This window comes from Saccostrea cucullata, unplaced genomic scaffold (assembly GCF_032062105.1).
Source record: "Saccostrea cucullata isolate Sc308-1 unplaced genomic scaffold, CSIRO_AGI_Scuc_v1 ctg889, whole genome shotgun sequence".
Classification (NCBI taxonomy): Eukaryota; Metazoa; Mollusca; class Bivalvia; order Ostreida; family Ostreidae; genus Saccostrea; species Saccostrea cuccullata.
This window is the reverse complement of record NW_026932237.1, coordinates 232,436-251,969: the sequence shown is the minus strand read 5'-3', so window position 1 is coordinate 251,969 and position 19,534 is coordinate 232,436. Positions and strand designations below refer to the sequence as shown.

The 19,534-nt window shown below is 33.9% G+C and overlaps 1 protein-coding gene across 1 annotated transcript; it reads right to left on the bottom strand.

Annotated features, from left to right (window-relative positions):
* Positions 1 to 15,881: 15,881 nt before the first annotated feature.
* LOC134234707 (uncharacterized) lies at positions 15,882 to 18,444 on the bottom strand. Its single transcript, XM_062716762.1, has 2 exons — positions 18,179 to 18,444; positions 15,882 to 16,189 (listed from the first exon to the last, which is right to left on the bottom strand). Exons 1-2 carry the CDS (start codon positions 18,434 to 18,436, stop codon positions 16,037 to 16,039), a joined length of 411 nt encoding a protein of 136 aa, XP_062572746.1. The 5' UTR covers positions 18,437 to 18,444; the 3' UTR covers positions 15,882 to 16,036.
* Positions 18,445 to 19,534: the final 1,090 nt, after the last annotated feature.

Here is a 19,534-nt window from a genome sequence, read left to right as displayed (position 1 = left end):
AGTGATTTACATAAACATAAGATATAATAATGATTTATAATTTTGAAATACAGATATTACATCCCTCCTTTTCTTAGACAAATAAATTCATTACTGTAATCAGAAAATATTAAACCAGAGAACCATTTTATATATATAAAAAAACAAATCAAAGTCTATTAAACTACACAGTCACTAATTCACATATGTCACTTAGACACAAAGTCTTTCAACGCAATAGGTGTCTTGACGGTACGACCAAACCTGGTGACGTACGGTTTGGAGCTGTTTGATGTTTGATTCGCGACGCGTATCTTCGGATTTGTTAAGCCAACTGAAGGCGGCGTTCCTGGTACGTTTGGTGATGAAGTTGCGTTTGGCGGTATTTCCGTGCTGGCCTTCTGTAACGCTATTTCCTCCTCCTCTTCCAGGAGTTCAGTCTCAGGTAAAGGTTCGGTGCTCGGGTACGCAATTCTTTTAAAGAAAGATGAGTTACGCGTGACACTTTTCGCCATCCTACTGGAGCAAGGGGATGCTGTAATCATTGTTCCTTTTGTGCTTGTTACAACGTGTGGTTCAGGGTTGTATGCTGGGGTAAGTTTATTTCCCGATTCGTTCTTTAACAGCACAGTGTCTCCACTTCTGAACTCTTGATTCCTGTGTTTGGTCTCCGATTTCATTTTGCGTTTTGCATATTCATCCTGCTGCCTCGCTATTTCATCTAGAGGTCTGTCTGTTGGTCGTGATATCTGCGGTAATTTGGTTCTCGTCTCCCGGCCAAACATTAACGTAAATGGGCTCAATCCTGTCGATGGGTGCGGGGTATTCCGGTACTGCCTGAGGAAACGGAATGGTTCTTGTTTCCAATTTTTCTTTTCGACATGAGCAGCTCGGACTGCCTTCATCATCGGTTTGTTAAAGGATTCTGCCTGAGCATTCGCCCGTGGCCAACGAGGTGTGATTTTGCGGTGATGAAATCCCATGTTCATTGAAAATTCCTTGAATGCCGCAGAGTTAAACGGACTTCCATTATCTGACTTCACGACCTTAGGTATTCCAAAGGTAGAAATGACTTTATCCAGGACGGGAATGGTAGCATTTGCTGATGTCGATCGCATTATTTCGACTACTGGATATCTAGTGAATTCATCAGTGATCACGAATAGGTATTCACCTGTTGGTAACGGTCCACAGAAATCAACGCTTAGGTTTTCCCATGGTCCATGTGACATATCGGACATCTTGAACGGTTCAATTCGATTAGGCCTATCGGTAACACTCTGACAAGGTAAACAGAATTTGAGCGAGTTTTCCACCAAATCATCTAGTCCAGGGAACCATACCTTTGAGCGTAGAAGTGCCTTGGTGCGGCTGATTCCTTGATGCCCTTCATGAGCAATGGTGACGGCATGTTCACGAAGAGATTTAGGTAGGACTAAGCGACCCTCTCTAAGTAGAACATTATCGGAGTATACAGCCAATCCATCTTGAACGTTCCGTATAGCCTGTAACTCTAGCAAATCCACATCTTTGTCCTCCAATCGTTTGATTTCATACCATTTTCCTGTGCGCACATAGTCAATGGCCTTTTGCATTGTCTTGTCAACACTGGTTGCTCTTTTAACTTCGTCCAAAGTCATCGCTTTAGGTACGGCTTTTTCGGCAATGAACTTCACATAGTGTTCAGCTATATCCTCTTCACGCGAGAGTTCTTGTGTTAGGATAGGGTGTCTTGACATATAGTCAGCAGGGTTATCCTTCCCAGGACGATAGACGATAGTCATCTTGTAAGGTTGTAATCTGAGGCCCCATCTCTCTATCCTGAGTGGCGGTTTAGCTCGCTTCCATATGGTTTCCAACGGCTTGTGGTCGGTCACAACTTTGAAGTATGGCGCGCCTCGTAGGTACATGTCAAAATGTTCGCATGCCCAGACGATACCTAGGGCTTCGCGTTCGGTCTGGCTGTAACGAGACTCTGTGGGGCTCAACGATCTGCTGGCGTAGGCAACGACCTTGTTTTCCTGTGTGAGAATCGCACCTAAACCAACTGGGCTAGCGTCCACTATCAACTCAACAGTCTTGTTTGGATTATAGTACACAATCAAAGTATCACTTGACAAGAGTGATTTCAACTTGTCAAAGGCAGCATCTTGTTCGGCGTCCCAAGACCATGACAAGTCTGCGCGCGTCAGGCGTCTTAAAGGTTCGCTCACAGTCGAGTAATCCGGAATAAATCTGGAGCAATATAACGTCATACCAAGGAAGCTTCGTAGTTCGCTAACATTTGACGGCTTCTGTGCATCACGTATGGCTGATACCTTTTCTGGGTCAGGCGATATTCCAGATTTGTTGAACACTAATCCAAAGAATGTGATGTGGTCACGATTAAACTCGCACTTCGATCGATTTAATTTTAAACCGCTGGCACGTAACGATTTTAGAGTCTCCTCGAGTGCTTTATCATGCTCCTGTTGGTTTCTACCGAATACCAATATATCATCCGAAATATTCTTGGCACCAGACACAGTCTGTATGACATTACGCACAGTCTCCTGAAAGATCTCGGACGCGGACGAAATGCCAAAGTTCAAACGTTTATATCTGAAGATTCCTACATGAGTATTGAAAGTGGTGATGGAACGACTTACGTGATCCAACTCAAGCTGATGGTATCCTTGTCTGAGATCAAGCTTGCTAAATACAGATGCGCCGTTCAGATCATGTATGAGCTCATCTACGGTCGGCATTAAATGTCGTTCACGGATTATCGCTTTGTTTGCTTCTCTCATGTCCACACATACACGAATCTCGTCAGGATTTTTCTTGGGGACGCAAACAATAGGTGACACCCAAGGTGTTGGTTCGTTTTCCACGCGTTCTATGATGTCATCATTCAGTAGCTTTTGTAGCTCCGCTTCAACTTTCGGACGCAAATGAAACGGTATACGTCTGCTGCGCTGCGCAACTGGCTTCACTGAATTATCGGTGTGTATGTGAACAGTTTTGTTAACAAGCTTACCGATTCCTTGAAACACATCTTGGTACCCCTTAGTAACATCAGTATGAGACAGTTGATTCACGATATGTACAAGTTCTAGAGAACGGCATGTAGAATAACCTAACAAGGCTCCATTGCTCCCTCGGACGACATAGAACTTGTGTTGTTGCGTAATGTTTTTCCACTGAATGTCAAGTAAACATGTCCCAATCACATCCAACGGTGCATTTCCTCCATAAGGCATCAGCTTGGAACCATTTGTTTCAAGCCTGGGTTGTCCCAACTTAAGGTAAGTTGCTTCGTCAAGGATATTTACGGACGCTCCGGTATCAAGGAGAAAATCACAGAATGTTCCGTTAACTTTGAGACACTGTTTTGGGCCTTTGCTGCAATTAATAGTATACAAATATTCTTCATCAGTTGAGGACACATTTTCCACATCTAACTCGCGCACGGCTCTTGTTTTGTGTTTCTTTGGATAACCTCCCCTAGCACCATTACTTTTCTTTGATCGGCATACTTTCTCAAAGTGATTTAGTTTCTTACAATATCGACACTGTTTGCCTTTAGCTGGGCATTCTGCTGTGTGCGGATACGGTCCCCCGCAGTTTCTACACGTGTTCGCCGCAGCACTCCCGGTAGTGACCTTAGGTTGACCTTTCGGCTTCTCACTCTGTCTGTTCTTAAATTTCAAACGTGGTTTGTTTACAAAATTCACAGCACGCTCACTCTGTTCCTCCATCGTTTGTGCCTGTGTTTCAGCCACTTCCATCGCTCGGCCTAAATCCATTAGATTCTGCAGGGTCATATCAGGCTCGCGTAATGCTCTCCTCCGCAGGCGGTTAGAGCGGCAGTGTTGAATGATTTGTGATAAAATTTCTTTGTTCACATCATTAAATTCACAGTCCTTTGACAATCTACGGAGCTCAGTTACATACTCATCAAGTGTTTGAGTGCCCGATTGCTTACAGTTTCTAAATTTGTATACAGCCATTTGTATGTTTTTCCGTGTAGAAAAATAAGTAGACAGTACTTGCTTTGTCCCGACGTATGTAATCGGAGCATCTCCCTTTTCGGCATTGTAAATATCAAATACACGCTCTCCAGCGTAGTGTAGTAATAAGGCTCTTTTCCGGCCGTTATCCTCAATATTCATCCCAGTGAACAGTAGCTCGAGTCGTTCCATCCATTTCTCCCATTTGGGTCCTGCGTCCGCCTTGTCCGCGTATTCGAATGGTGGGAATTCCGGTAATCGATCCATTTTAGCGATGTATTATCCTCGTCGCCAAATATTATGTCCTTGTGTAAAGGACGTTGGAAGAAAAACACATGTTGATTAGTTCACTGTTTAATCATCAGTTGCAAGATATTCATGCGCTTAAGCATCACCTGATAAAAGTGCGGGAAATAGAAGAGTGATTAGGTTATCAATACAATTATAGAAAAATAGTTCTAGTGATTTACATAAACATAAGAAATAATAATGATTTATAATTTTGAAATACAGATATTACAGGGTCAGTTTACGCTTTTTTATAATCCGCTTCGCGGATTATAAAGCGTAAACTGACCCAAACCATATTATACTCGATAATCTGGCCAAGAATTAGAGTCATTCCTTAATTATAACATTAAAAGTGGATATTGTATTAATTGATATGTATATTAAAGATGTCATGACATGCATTTATTAGGAAATATTAAATTCTTAAAATAAGAATTTTCATATCTCAAAAATCGTCACACATTTAATGAAACTTGAAGTATTTGCTGACAACAACAAAAAAATCAAGCATGAACTTTTTATTCAACCGCCTTTTATTCTGATAATATATATATTTTTATTCATATTTTTTCTTTCATTTGATTAAAAACAAACAATTTCTCGTATCATAATAAAACGAAAACAAGATTTCTCTTGCGATGTAGCATCAACAACCCTGGTCACATCTGCGTAGTGCTTCTTGTCATGTTCGAGAAATAATTAATTGGAATTAAATGTCAATATTAATAGCCTGATGATAAGTATGAAAGGAATTCAGTAAATATTTCATTTAAAGATAGATTTCTCTGCAGACAGGGTCATTGTATCGACCATAGAACTTACAAAATGGTGACTTTAAACGAGAAAGAGTCTTGATATCCTTGCTTCATTAACTTATTTGTCAATAACGTAGCCCGGATTAGAAATTTTTCATACGCAGAAAATGCTCTAGCGTTCACTGTATGTGATGAACTGAGAAATATACAACCCTATTCAGATAATAAGATATAATGCACACCTAGCAATCAAGTATTAAAGACAATCAACGAATAGGAGGGTGTAAAAGATTTACACAAGAAATAGCAACATCACAAGCAATAAGGGTAAGAAACCGACTCCAAGTATTCTAGTCTGCAGTCACCGTATGTAACACATTACGGCCCCGATGAGAGGTCACATGTATTTTTTTTTTCCGTATTTATCTAAGTACAACAGCAAATCTGCCAAATGTCTTTACTCATCTCTTTTTTATCATTATTATTTTCTAAATTGATATTTAATGCCTGCCAGGACGTTTACGTTATAATGAGATACTAAAACAGACTTTATGTAAACGCTGATCTGCCGGAATCGTATAGAAGATCGCAATCTTGCAGTTCGATTTCTTTATCAGGTAGGACCAACAATACATTGGTTATTTTATAGCACATATCAGAGTTAACGTTCCATCGACCAAAATGAATCTAAGCATTTATATCATAGAACAGCGTGGGAAATTACAAATCATTGCTTTGAGCCAACAATGTCAATCGCTTATTTCAAAAACGACAATATCTGAGAATAATTTTTATCTCATCTTAAATGCAAATGCCTTTTACTTGGATATCATTGGATATTTTTTTATCTGCCTTAATCAGGAGTTTGTGATAGTTTTCTTAATAAGAGAAATCTCCTTTAAGGTCAGTTGAAATATATTTTTTGCGAACAATTGGTGAGTATTGAAGGAAACTAGTGCATGTGCATTGCCCCATGTTTTACATTTTTTAATTTTGATGTTCGAAATGGGCTGTAAGGACTTGGTCAGTTAGTTGGTATAATGACAGGGTTATTTTATAGAGTTAGTGAACTTACCTCTTTGGCAAACATAAAAACAAAATTTAAAGGATGACGTATTTTAATATAACCTTGCAAATCTCCTTTTTGTCTTTCGCTACCTATTTGCGTTGTGTCTATATACTGCAGATCACTTAATTTTCGATATATCTTATGTTTACTTTTTATTTACTGCTTTTCAGGATTAGTGCTTACTGCTTTATATAATCTTTAACAGTGCTTATATACTTGAAAACATTTTTTTCGCGAGTACATTGTCTCGCGTAATTATGCGAAAACATAACGTCGCCTGAGAATTATAAGGTTCTATGTGCCAAAATGGTCAAAAATAAGTTATGCATATCGTTGGAATCGGCTCGCTGAGATCTATCTCCCTACGATAACCTTTTGATTCTTTGGACAAAAATAAAGAAGATATTAACGGTAATTTTTGGTTCTATCTCATGCAAATTTATAAATATTAGAGAGTTCTATCTCCATAATGTCCAATCACAATTTTTACTTTTGACCACGTGATCTTATCAATGGAAAACTTGATTGGGGAGGGGGGGTCACTGTGAAGCTAATTAAACTTAGTCACATTTACTCTAACACGTTTAAATTAATTATATTACAATAATAATCAAAGAAGTGTATTTCTGAATTCAGAGTGAGAGTTTTATAATGGCGATTGCTGAATCATGGGATAATGGTCACCTGAGAATTATGAGTTTCTATCTAAAGCTATTGCCAATTTAGTACAAAAGAACTGCATCTCTGATATCACAAAGTTAGTTTTGAAAGGCTTGTATAATCACTTTTATGCAGCTTTCCTCTAAGAAATCCAGGCACAGTGATTTATAAATTTCAATGCATGACCAATTTAGCCCCACCCTGAGGCCTGAGCGCTGGATACAAATGACATAGGTTTTAAAATTTTAAGAAAGGAATTAAGTACTTATTTTAATTAACAGTTGCCTAGATTGCACTTTGGGCTTAATGCTGGTACCACGAGCCATATATTTTACAGTTTTTGTTAAGGAAACTACATGTGCAAAATTTTTCTTGTACATGTACATGAGTAAAGAAAATTTTTCAATGTGTAAATCATTTCAATATAAAACCAGTTTAGTGCTATCCTAATCCTAAGATCTGAACCAGAGGCTATATTTTTAGAGGGCTAAGTGTTTATAAAAATCACATAAAAAGTTGCCTGTTGATGTCCATCTTGTAACATATTTGCAATATATAATCAATGAAAACCATAAGGCTTAAAAAATTAACCCAGGGACCTGGTTTCCAAAGTTTTGGTAAAGGACTAAGTACGATTTATAGTGAAGCAAACATTTGCCTGGTTAGATGTTAATTATGAAAGGAGGAAGGCTTCTTTAACAACCTTCTCCGTCATCTATTTCCATTGAACCCAAGGATGTCAGAGGCCATGAAAAATCACAATTATATAATTTGTGTGATTTAATCACAGGCATCTGACGTTACTTATTTTTCTTTTAATAAAAAAAATATACCCATACCTAATAATAAAAGGTTCATTATTAGGTATGGGTATTTTTTTTTATTAAAAGAAAAATAAGTAACGTTAGGTGCCTGTGGATTTAATATTCATACCTGTATATTTTTTTTATTGATGATATACTAATATACCAAAATTGGTTGAAATGCATTGGAATAGCTGTTCAGGAGTACTCGTAGAAACTGAAAATGTTTTACAATTTGTTTGATGGAGTTACGGACCAGAACAATGGAAACAGATGCTAGCAAAACGCACCCGAGAATCTCGGGTGATTTTCTGTTGTTGTTGAACTAACAGAATGTATCCATTCTAAAATTACTTTTTATATTTTCAAAAAGGATCAGAGATTTTCTTTCTCCTTTTATTGTGATTTCTTTTGTTGTAAAATGATGTTTCCATACAATCAAAAATGCGCAAATGAAATTAAGTGTTAAAAATTTATAATTGATTGTATTAAAAAAAACTTTTCTTTAGGGAAAGATTGTTGATTCTAAAGGGGCTGGCAGATTTTGGAAATAAATAAACTGTCCTCGAAAATGTTGTAAATAAATTAAAAGAAAAAGAAAATAAATAATCTGTCTTTGATGTTATTGGAAATAGATAATCTGTCCTTCACCGACATGGAAATAATAAATTATAATATGACTAGGTAAAATTTGCCAGCCCAGCCCCCCCCCCCCCCGACTTAAATAGATGCCCCTTACTATTTTCACATTAATCTTGTTTTCAGAAGTGAAACATTTTATCAGTTTTCTTCAAAAATAAAAGTTCTACCGCCATGAGCATAATTCTCACTTATATGCACAAAAATATTCGATAGAAAGTTCTATCTCCATTTTCAATGTAATTTTTTTTCATATTTTTGCTCAAAATTATTAAATATTTAGTTAATTTTGTCGTAGATTAGCATATTTTAAGTATTTATGCCTTATATCATAGTCCGAAGAGCTTTGAGTAAAAAGATATTGATCCCCGAAATTTAACTTCAATTTCCCAAAATTTTGCAAAATTCAGTTAGAACCTTATAATTCTCAGGCGACGATAATGTTTTCGCGGAAAAAAAATGATTCGAGGTAGTTTAGAGATGCAATGATATTTGATTAGTTGTTTGAAAATAAAGATTTGAAATTGAAATAAATATTTTTAGATTTTTTTTTTTTTTTTTTTTTTTTTTTTGCCTGTCACTAGACTGGATGGGTATAGATATATATATCTCATATATACATGTATGAAAAACGAGTATATGTAGTGCAATACAACAACTTTAATATTAACTTATTATTTATATCACAATATAACTGCATCACCTGCATACGGGCTTTACTGTAACATGTGTAAAACGAGAAAATTTTGCGCATACTTATTTTAGCGCAAACGCAAGTGGGAATGCATTGGCGCAAATTTTTAGCGCTTGCACTTGTCATTAAACTATATAATTGTGAATCTAAGCCAGTATTTGACTTTTTGGTTAGTCAAGTACGGAAACACAGTAGCACTCCCGTAGTAAACCGTGTTGTTGCAATCACATGGTCGTGGCAAAATCTTTAAATTTTAATTCTATTTTATCTTATAAAATAAATTGAGTATTTACGCATTTTATTCATATTAAAACAACGCATTCATGGAAAGAAAATTACAGTGGATAAACAGTAATCATAATCAGGAATTGTCTGCAAGCTCGATCACCATGCTTGATTGCTCTGTTTACCTCGAGGCGAGATGACACGCCAAGAAGCCAAACTTTGAAGTTAATGATAAGAATTTGATAACAACTAAAAATAGCTTAATCAAATTATAATTTGGCAGCGATCAATCCTACCATGTACACTGCTGAGTCAGTGTTAATAACCAACAACCCTTCGGCATAACGTAATCGCGCGTTCGGGTTTACATGTAGTATGTTAAAGCTTTGAACATACACAAAAATTAATATTTAGAAATCTTTCAGCGCACAATAAATTTTAGCGTTCAGATAAAAACTTAAATAAGTAGTGCACCAAATATTCTCGTTTTACAGGATATCCCTCAGTTGGTTCGGTACTCTGGGGCATACTCTACGTGAGAACAATTTCTAAACGAGGTAAACTTTTGATAAAAACTTGCTGAAACAAGCATACATGTATCAGGAATTAAAAAACATCATTTCGTTAGTTCTGTGGTCGATACAATGACCTTGTAAGCAATTACAATTTATCATAGAGCTACCATATAAATGCTGACTGACTTTTTTTCATGCTTATTATTAGGCCATAATATACACAGTTGATTTGTTGTCAGATTTTTCCGTTATTTCCAAATCATGACAAGGAGCACAGGGCGGTCATTGCCTGTCAACAGGGGATGCTCACTCCTCAATGGCAACTGATCCCACCTCTAATTTTATGGATTTTTTGCTCTGCTCCAGTTTTGTATTATTTAATTGATTTGTGAGTTCGACTTTTGTTTGTTATTTCTATATATTTCATTCATACCTTATCCAATTATATTTTTCAAAGTGCTGAAAGTCCACAAATTCAAATTTTAATATTGTTTTGGTACGTATTTCTATACGAGGGTGTATCCGCAATGTTATTTGAAATGTATAAAGAAGTTTTTTGAGTCAACATTTGTATATCTATCTTGTTAAGTAGCTCAGTAGCTCTTATTCAAACACCATCAAAATTAAAACCAAGAGAGGTGTTTAAAAAGTTACTCTCTATATCATTCTTATAACTTTAATTGCTTTACATATGTCCCTTTGTTGCATTGGCAAAATATTTTTGCCTCCTAAAAATGTCAGAGAGCTTTTCTTCGTACATGTATCAATAAAAACAAATAAATTAATTTTTTTGGAGGGGGGTCTTAAATTTGGAGAAAGGGATTTATTTATCTTACATTTCTTTTATCTTCAACATAGCTTTTAACAAAAACAAATTTATTCATCTTTTACTTGCTATCAACCATGAAAGGCATACGAGATATAGGTATTTAAGTAGTTTCGTTTGTGGCATATTTAATGTAATCTAGTTATAATAAGAAACGAGCAAATTGTGACGTTGTAAGTTACCATACTTGAAGATCCATAGGCAATTATCATTAACATGATATTTTTCTGCCAAAACAGGGAAAAGACGATGAATTTTTGAAATTATTGATACAAGATTAAAGAGACTTCAGGTAAAAGTTTAAAAATTTTCGAGTATCACCAATGTGGAACAATTTTTTTGCCCAATCCATATCTTTCACCGGTCGACATAGTGTATATGTGGGTGTATGTTAAGTTTAACGACTTATAAGATCGTAAACCTTGCTTTGGGTAACCACTGTCAAACGCGGTCAAGTTTATAACAATTATTATCATTTTTTCAGATGCAGTGTATGACGTGTTATTTGTAGATTTGCATCCATCACCCTTAAGGTACAAAATGTATACCTTTACTCAGATGACTAAAAATTCTACTGATAAGAACGAAAAACCACCTATTGCACATAGTACACTTATTATTCTTGTGTTAAATTTCAATTTCAAATTACTATGTCAATGACAAACTTTTCATGCTAGTGACCCCCGACTTTTTCTAGGAAAATACCTCAATTTTTCACACTATGGCCAATTTTTTCTTCACTCACAAAATATTACAAGCAACAAAACTCTTTCAATAATGAAATATTATAGCAGTGGACCAGCGTTGCTTCATATAAAGAAAAGATTAAAGTTTGGTCCATAAACTTGATAATTTTTACAGTCCAAATTTCCTCTGTCATATATATATTTTTTCCCCATTTTTAATTGAATATTACAAAAATCTGAATGATAAGAACTCTAAATTCTTTAAAGCCTCAGACTACCTTTGTTGCCCTCATTCTCGTGGTATTGATATTATATTGGTTCAATGATTAAATTATTGAGATATGTTGTCTGGAATGTTTTTTTTTGTTTATATTTTTGATTTTTTTTTATTTCGTATCATTCAATTATTTGAAATAAGTTATGAGCTTTAATACATATAATATTTGCAAAATGATGTCTAAAAGTACATGTAACCTTTAAATTGTGATTAATTTTGCAAGAAATAAAAGATTTCGACAAAAATGAAAAATTAAAAATTTAGTTAGAATTTCCTCTGCATTGCCATACATTGACTTTTGTTCCTGTATATTTTCTTCAAAATATAAAATATAAAATTTTTAAAGTGATATTGAGTTAAAACTTAGTTTTTTTATCCATTAAGAACATTTTTTATTTAACATATTATACTTTATGAAATTTCTTTTCTGTTTTCTGAAACCTGAGTAAACGTCATCCTGAAGAACTGATTTCGTAATATCAGATTCTTGCAAATAATATTAATAAGTTAAGACTTTGTTGTGTTTTTTGTTACATAAATGCGCTTTTTGAATTGATTTACATTATCATTTGTGTTATTTTTTTTACATCTACATATTAATACGTTTTTACTAGTTCAATATTCTCGTATAAAGGACACTTAGGCACATACAGTTTTGTTTTTGTTTTGTTTTTTCTTAATTCAAAGGTTGTATTTTATCCATTGAACATATATCATTCTCAATTAAAGATATAAAAGAATTACATATGTACATTTGTTATTCCATCATTATGAGTTGATCACTTTTGCAGTTACCTTAATCATTATTTTTTAATATACATTATATTTACATGAAGTGTATATGTATCTCGTAACGAAGTATTAGAAAAAGATGACGTTTTCCCAATGAATTTTTAAGAATTCCTCCAGAAACTGTCTTCCTTTGGTTTTTGATTTCTTTTTGTGTGTGATCTACTGATTACGTCTTTATCAAGAATCAATTTGACAGGTTCCACACCATCTGTGTGTTTCGAGGTACATGTATCTATTTTTTATAATTATTTATTACAATAAAAAGTCGATATAAAAGCGGATACTAGTGAAAATTCCAATCACAACAAAAGTTTTCTTTCTCTCGTGTACACCTCTTTGAGAAGTGTTGCTTCATTAACTAGCAATTTGACTATCAAGGGCGTAGAATGCTGCCTTTGAAAAAATTGATAAACATTTTTTTATGTTATCTATTAAGACAGAGTTCCCAGGACTTCCACAGTATATTTAGACCAATTCTTTGAATACTCTTCTAGGGATCTCATTACACCCATTCTCAATATAAGGGCACAAATGCCTCTCTGATTTTTTAAAAAATGAAGTTCAAGAAAACAATTTTTCTATCAATTACCTTTGAAAGAAAGTATCTGAAGATTTTGTTTCCAGATTTTTTTTCATCAAATCATAATACATGGAATAATGACAAGACGATAAAGCAGAGGGTGATTTTATTCAGAAATGTAGCTTGAAATGTACGTTACTCTTTCTTCAATGTCCAAAAAGATATGTAAAAAAAAAGTAGTCATTAAAATCACAATTGGAATGTCTCATCTTAACACCAGCACACCCTACCAGCTCTGTCCGCAACATATTTTCTCGGCATACGAACGTGCGTTTGATTTTTCCTTTCAAAAAAACAAAGGTTACTTTTTGATCCAGATGTATAAAAACATTTTTTATATATATGCTTTAAATTCTTCTCTCTGTTTTGTTTAGAGCGATCAGTTTTGAATCTTGTCATTTTCTATAGATACTGGAACCTACCATGTACATGTAGTAAAATTCTATTTTGTAGTTACTGTCTTTTTTAACTTATATCCATGCCGATTTAGAAAACTACGTAAATGTAACGTACATTTCAAGATATATTTCTGTTTAATAAAAAGATTAAAATTCATCTAAAAATCCATCGTTTTGTTTCAGTTTATTAAAAAAAGATTCTCTATGTAATCACATTGTGTTATATGTCGCAATCACCACTATAAAGACACGATTGCCTCAGAATATGAGTAGGTAACGTACATTTCAAGCTTGTAATAATATGTAAATTAGTAATAAGAAAATTTTGAAAAAAAGCAATTATTGACATAAAAATCATTTCAATGAAGCGTTTTAAGGCAGTAATATAAGAAATCATAATGTAACAAACGAGGTTATTTGTCATCAACTACATGAATGTCACGTCACTTCGGTAACGTTCATTTCACATATTATTGGAGAGTCCCCTCCACCTCAGTTCATTACCATTCTTTTGTGCTGTTTCGCTGAAATTGACAACGGTCGTAGCCTAGTTACTTCTACCTATGTGCAAGGTACAGACAAAAAAATATAAGAGTCAGACGTATTTTGCTATGATCTAACAAATGCTCGTGTTTGACCATTGAAACTTAACATAAATCTATTCCGAATATATCCATCGACAGTTTGTTAACAATTTCATTTAGTATGTTGCAATATCGTTTTTCAAAACACAAACATACGTGCTTTTCAGCAGATCTGGAAAAATATAACCCAAAATGCAATGATTCAAACAAAACTGAGTATTGTGTTCCTTTCAGTATTTGAAATGTACGTGACCGTCTTGTGTTCTGGGTTTAGGCCTATTTGTTTCTTTTTTCTATTTTTTGTTTCTTTTTTTACCAATTATAAGCCTATGCATACCTTGTTTTAAATTATCAACAACAGTTAAATTAATATTGACGAAAAGTCGCATATCAAAAGTAAACAAACTGCAAAAAAGTTGCCAAAGATGAATTTAAGACACTTAGAAATAAATTTTCTAGCATGTGGTAACAGTCTACCACATTTACGAGGATTAGGGGTGCATTTAGACGGATTTATGTGGCCAGTTGTCAAATGGATTGTAACAAAAATTTTGTTTCGCTCGTGTAAACGCAATTCATTGACTAAATTTTAAAAAATGTCAGTTAGAAATACGTTAAATGCACGTTACCATACGTAACGTACATTTCAAATATAAAAATCAATTCTCTTCCACAAGCGTACGTTAGACACGCAATATATTGATACTATTTGAACTTGCATATCATAAGAAATGCATCATACAGGTTTCGTATTCAGAAATATATACCAGGTATCAAAATTATATTACATATAATTGACCTTAATATATTTTTTTTCCTCAGCAGAAACGTTTCTTTTCATTAATTTTGGGATTTAGCCGACCTCCAACCTTTGAAACTTTCCTTTGTGTACACATTCGAGTGTGTAAAAGTATGAGAATACATGAAAATTCGTGCGAGATTCACTTAATTCGAATTTCATGGTAACGTACATTTCAGTCACGTACATTTCAAATGATCACTTTTCATGTAAAAAATAGTTTTTAATTGTGTTAAGCAAAACGTCTTTGCCAGTTTACAGGACACAAGGGGTTGCTTATTCAGAGTTGTCTCATATTTTCTACTTAATATATATTCTTAATGGAAGAATATAGGTAACGTACATTTCTTTCTTATCTCTACGATTGAAAATGTCTTTCATTCCGTAAACATATTTATAAAAGTTGCTCAAATTGTTTAATTTCATGTTACATTATCTAAGTAGGAGTAATTAATCTATTGAAATTTCAAATTTAGCCCATCAATAAATAAAGGAGAACAAAACTATCAGGTGGACAATCTTTGTGTTTGTTTGTAATGTGGTTGAAATAGAATTAAGCGACAGGGACATTGCACAATAAAAATTATTTATTATCACAAAGAAAATGTATTTATTGTTATGAAAAGAAATATATATGATACAAGGTTTAACTTATCAGAAAATTTTTACTTAAGAATCAAAACTATATATTACACAGAGGGGATTCAGAATAAAATTTGCCTCGGCGACAGTAACGTACATTTCAAATAGGCTACTATATTTGAATTTGGAACTCCTTAAATACCCTTTCAGATCGATAATTATATGAATTCTTATTCATTGTTATATGACTATTTATAATGTTGATTTAGAAATTACATCAGTGGTATTTCTTTTAAATGAAAATGAGGCGACATTATTTGAGCCCTTATATTGAGAATGGGTGATTAGAGAAAGTTTCTTTGCTATCTAAAGGGTAATGTCTTTTGGATTGGGGATATCGATTTCTTTGCTATCTAAAGGCTCTTGTCTCCATGTACGTATACCTGACAGATTCCATGTTCTTGAAACATCCATTCAGATTTCAATCAAAACTGGCTTTTATTAAGATAAGAGTACATTGTTACTGTATTTCTCTATTAATAAAAATATTTTATGCATTGCTTCTTCACTTTTTTTTACATAAACATATCTAACATGGTTTAAATTGGCTACACTGTACACTGTCTACAGCTCACTACTCATAAATGTATTCAGTTACATAAACATATGCTTATCTAACATTAAGTTTAAATTTGCTACACTGTAACACAATGTCTACAACTCACTTCTCATAAATGTATTCAGATACTCTAGTTCTATGTTCCTTTTTTATAAGATAGTTTTAAATTTAAGTTTCAATCATATATTTTACAGCTTTTTTTGTAAAGAAAAAACCATAAAGCCACTTATAAAAAAAATATATTGATTCACAAAGTCTTTCTTAAACTGGATTAATCTCCTTGGCAAAGTTCTGATGGCATTCCACAAGACGATGTAGTAGTCGCCTCATTGGCAGCTGGTGATGACGATATCGATGACGTTGTTGTCGATGACGTTGAAGAAGTTGAAGATAATAGCGATATGCGATCTACTGATCTCTCCATCTGTTACATTAAAAACAAATAGTATAGTGAGAAATTCAATGATAGGACATTCCATATGCTTCCTTATTGAAGTAACACAAAATTATCTAAGGAATGTTTTGAAGTTTTGTATGAGTTATTGGTGTGTTAATTACACAAACCTGTCACGTAGGCATATTCTATGAAAGCGCGCTGTCGCTTCCTGTAAAATATGCCTACGTGCAGGTCTTCTGTGGTTTATACACCAACAAATTGCTGTGTTTTAAAAAGTACTGCAATACTTAGACCATATTCATGTGTTTCTAACCGATATTCATTCATATAAGAAAATTTCTAGATGTAGTGACTATTCATATAGGTTTGTTCACATTTACTACAGTGAAATGCCTTCTTTGATTGTTAGTACTTTCATAGCAAAATTGTTAAATTTTATCTCCGATTAGCCTTTAGTTTTGTCATTTAAAAAAAAAATCGGGCTATTTTGATACATGTATCCCACAACGACTTGGACTTGACATCTGTTCTGATTTTATACGGAAGGAATCTATCATTGGAAAAAAAATTTCTGATGGTATACGTGCAGCAAAGCCCTGTAGTACGCTGATTTTTTTCGGAGTCCCCTCCCCCCATGGAATACGTTTCTACAGGCTTCTATCAATCTTTGTTTGGATTGCTGTATATTGCTGTGCATCAAATTATTTTGTAAGCCTTGTTCCACAAAACTAATGCCGGTGAAGACCTCAAGTTCTTTCTATTTTTTAAAATGCTTGTGCCATAGAATCAATGTTTAGTTTGTGTGTAAAAGTATATGTATGAAAGAAGTTCGGATCCGGAATACATAAATACGATATGCAGATTTAAAAGCGAGATTTGCCAATGAATGGCATCTTCTAATTCAAGTAGGGCGAATTATTCTACGGGCAAGTTGTTTTAGGGGCGAACTCTCTAGCATATTTGCGCATGCGTAGCCTGAAAGTTGCCCATGACATCCAGTTAAACCTCGCTTATATATTTTCTGCGTGGACCCTGATTTAACTCACAATTAACTTTTAATTTAAAAATCATTATATTTGCATTTTACTTGACAATGTCTAAATGCATCAATAATATACTCAATGTTTGAATTTCTCTCTGTTTTATGATCGTTATAATTTTACTAGAGACTCGGTAGCCTCATTGTGACGTCACTTTGGCGTGAGTTACTCTGTGTATAATTCTACGCGTGAGTTTACATAAAAATGAAACTCAAATCAATTTCACAGTTGCCTTACTAGAAACACAGCTAATGTAAATTTTATAGACAAGAATGATTTACATTGCATTGTCTTTATAATTTTGGAAAGTCACGTCCGATTCCTTACCAACGTAAGTTTCTGTCCATTCATAAGAAAGGAAGCAAAAAAAATTTTATAGTAAAAAAGACGACGAAATATATTAAGAGCTTTTTGCATGTACATTTTCTGATCTAGATCTGTTTTCTGTAGTCATTTTATTTAGTCAAATCTACTCATAATACATGTATACAACGTTGATACACGTTTGATATGACTATGTATTGAATCTTACACATGCTCAACAAACAAACTATGGGGTGTTTTATGATCCCATTCATATACATGTATTATTGATAAACGATTGTCCTAATGTTGGCGTAAAAAGTGAATGTTTTAGTGATCAAATACATATGTTCTTTTAAATTTAAGGTCGTTTGCTTCTGATCACGTTACATAAAATTCAGCAAAAATTTAACGGAAATATTCTGTCTTGAATAATATTGTTGGTAGGCAAAGCAATCGTTTACTGTATTTCTTTGGACAAATCATTTTGATGATTCTGTGATATGAGGTACGAACTTAAAAATACGGTAGTAGTAACATTTTTAAAAATCTTATTGAAAAATAAATAAGTGGTAATATTCAATGCATACAATGGAGACTAATCATGAATGTTTCATCAAACTCAAAAGAAGTCATCAATAAAATATCAATGAACACATATAATGAATATTACCTTTACAAAATTTTCACAATAAACCATCAGAGAAATGTTCACGCATGCGTTATCCAATCTCTTTTCATACGTCACACAATAGTTTTGTTCGTTGTTTTCACAGACGGAAAAAGATAAGCATTCTGACTGCATCCCACACAAAATGGCACATTCTGGCCGAGTCCTTACATTTAAGGAATGCTTTCCCGATAAAAGACAAGATCGTTCCCCATACACAAGGCCCAGAAACAATACCAGAACGACCAACGTGAAAGGCATCTGTGGTGATTTAACGCTTGTACCCGAATGCGATGTTTTTCGAATTAATAATCACTTTACTCTCCAATAATTACCTGAATAGAAATGACACCATTTATCTTTTCCCGTCAGCAATGGTTTTGCAAAGTTCTATCAATACAAGACGATTTTATAAACAGATAGCACCCTATCAGACCTGGTATTAGCAAATCAAAGGTTGCTATAGGCTGCTGTTATTATTTTTGTTTTACAAAAATTGGTCTCCTTTCTCATGGTGGAATTCTTAAAAGGGAAGGTAACGCTTTACTTATTCTTCCCTTGGATTTCTTTTCAATATCCATTTAGGAAACACAGATAAAACTATATTTGCAGCTTAAGCATCTAATACTGATACTGATCTCTTGAATATTTTTTAACTATCAGCTTAACAGCGTAAGATTTCTAAAATTCTAGATCTAGACAATGCAGTGCATAATACATGAATGCACGAAACATATGAATTTCTATTTATTTCAAAGATAGAAGCTTCAAATAGTTTTTAGTTTATAAAAACCAAATTATATTCGTAATATCAACCATAGCTTTACACCCAAAAAGAGGCACTTGGTTGTATTGATGGAGCTCCTCATCGCAAGGAAGATAACTGAGGTTAGGTGGCATTAATTACAAATAAAAAAGACACCACTCCAAGCAACTCTCATCACAGGTAGAGAACAATGACAGCAAGTACAATGCATGTGATTTGCATAGCCTTTCTGGAAACCAGGAATTGTCTCTCATAGCCAAGGCACTCAATATCATTCATTAAATCTAATAAAAATCAATCATGGTATAATGCAGGTTATGAAAGTAAACTTGAAAATAAAATGTCAATTACTGAAATAACCTTCGACATTTCTGAAACTTTTAACAACCTCATTCATAAACCTACGATTTGTGGGGCTAAATGCGTACTTGCTTCTTGTGGCAATGAACTTGAGCCATTATTTAAATCAATTGACATATAACCCTTATTAAAGTAATGAAAATCCAAAAAAAAAAAACGCCTTGCTTAGAGCGAAGACACCGTAATTTTGTCATTTATACCTGAAATGGACGTTAAATACAATAAAAGACTAT

What these genes read in the sequence shown, in the direction of transcription:
- LOC134234707 (XM_062716762.1), bottom strand. Translation starts at nt 18,436, where the DNA reads ATGCCTTTCACGTTGGTCGTTCTGGTATTGTTTCTGGGCCTTGTGTAT. An exon ending in ATTGTGAAAATTTTGTAAAG is followed by an intron (nt 16,190 to 18,178) that starts GTAATATTCATT and finishes TTAATGTAACAG; the next exon opens with ATGGAGAGATCAGTAGATCG.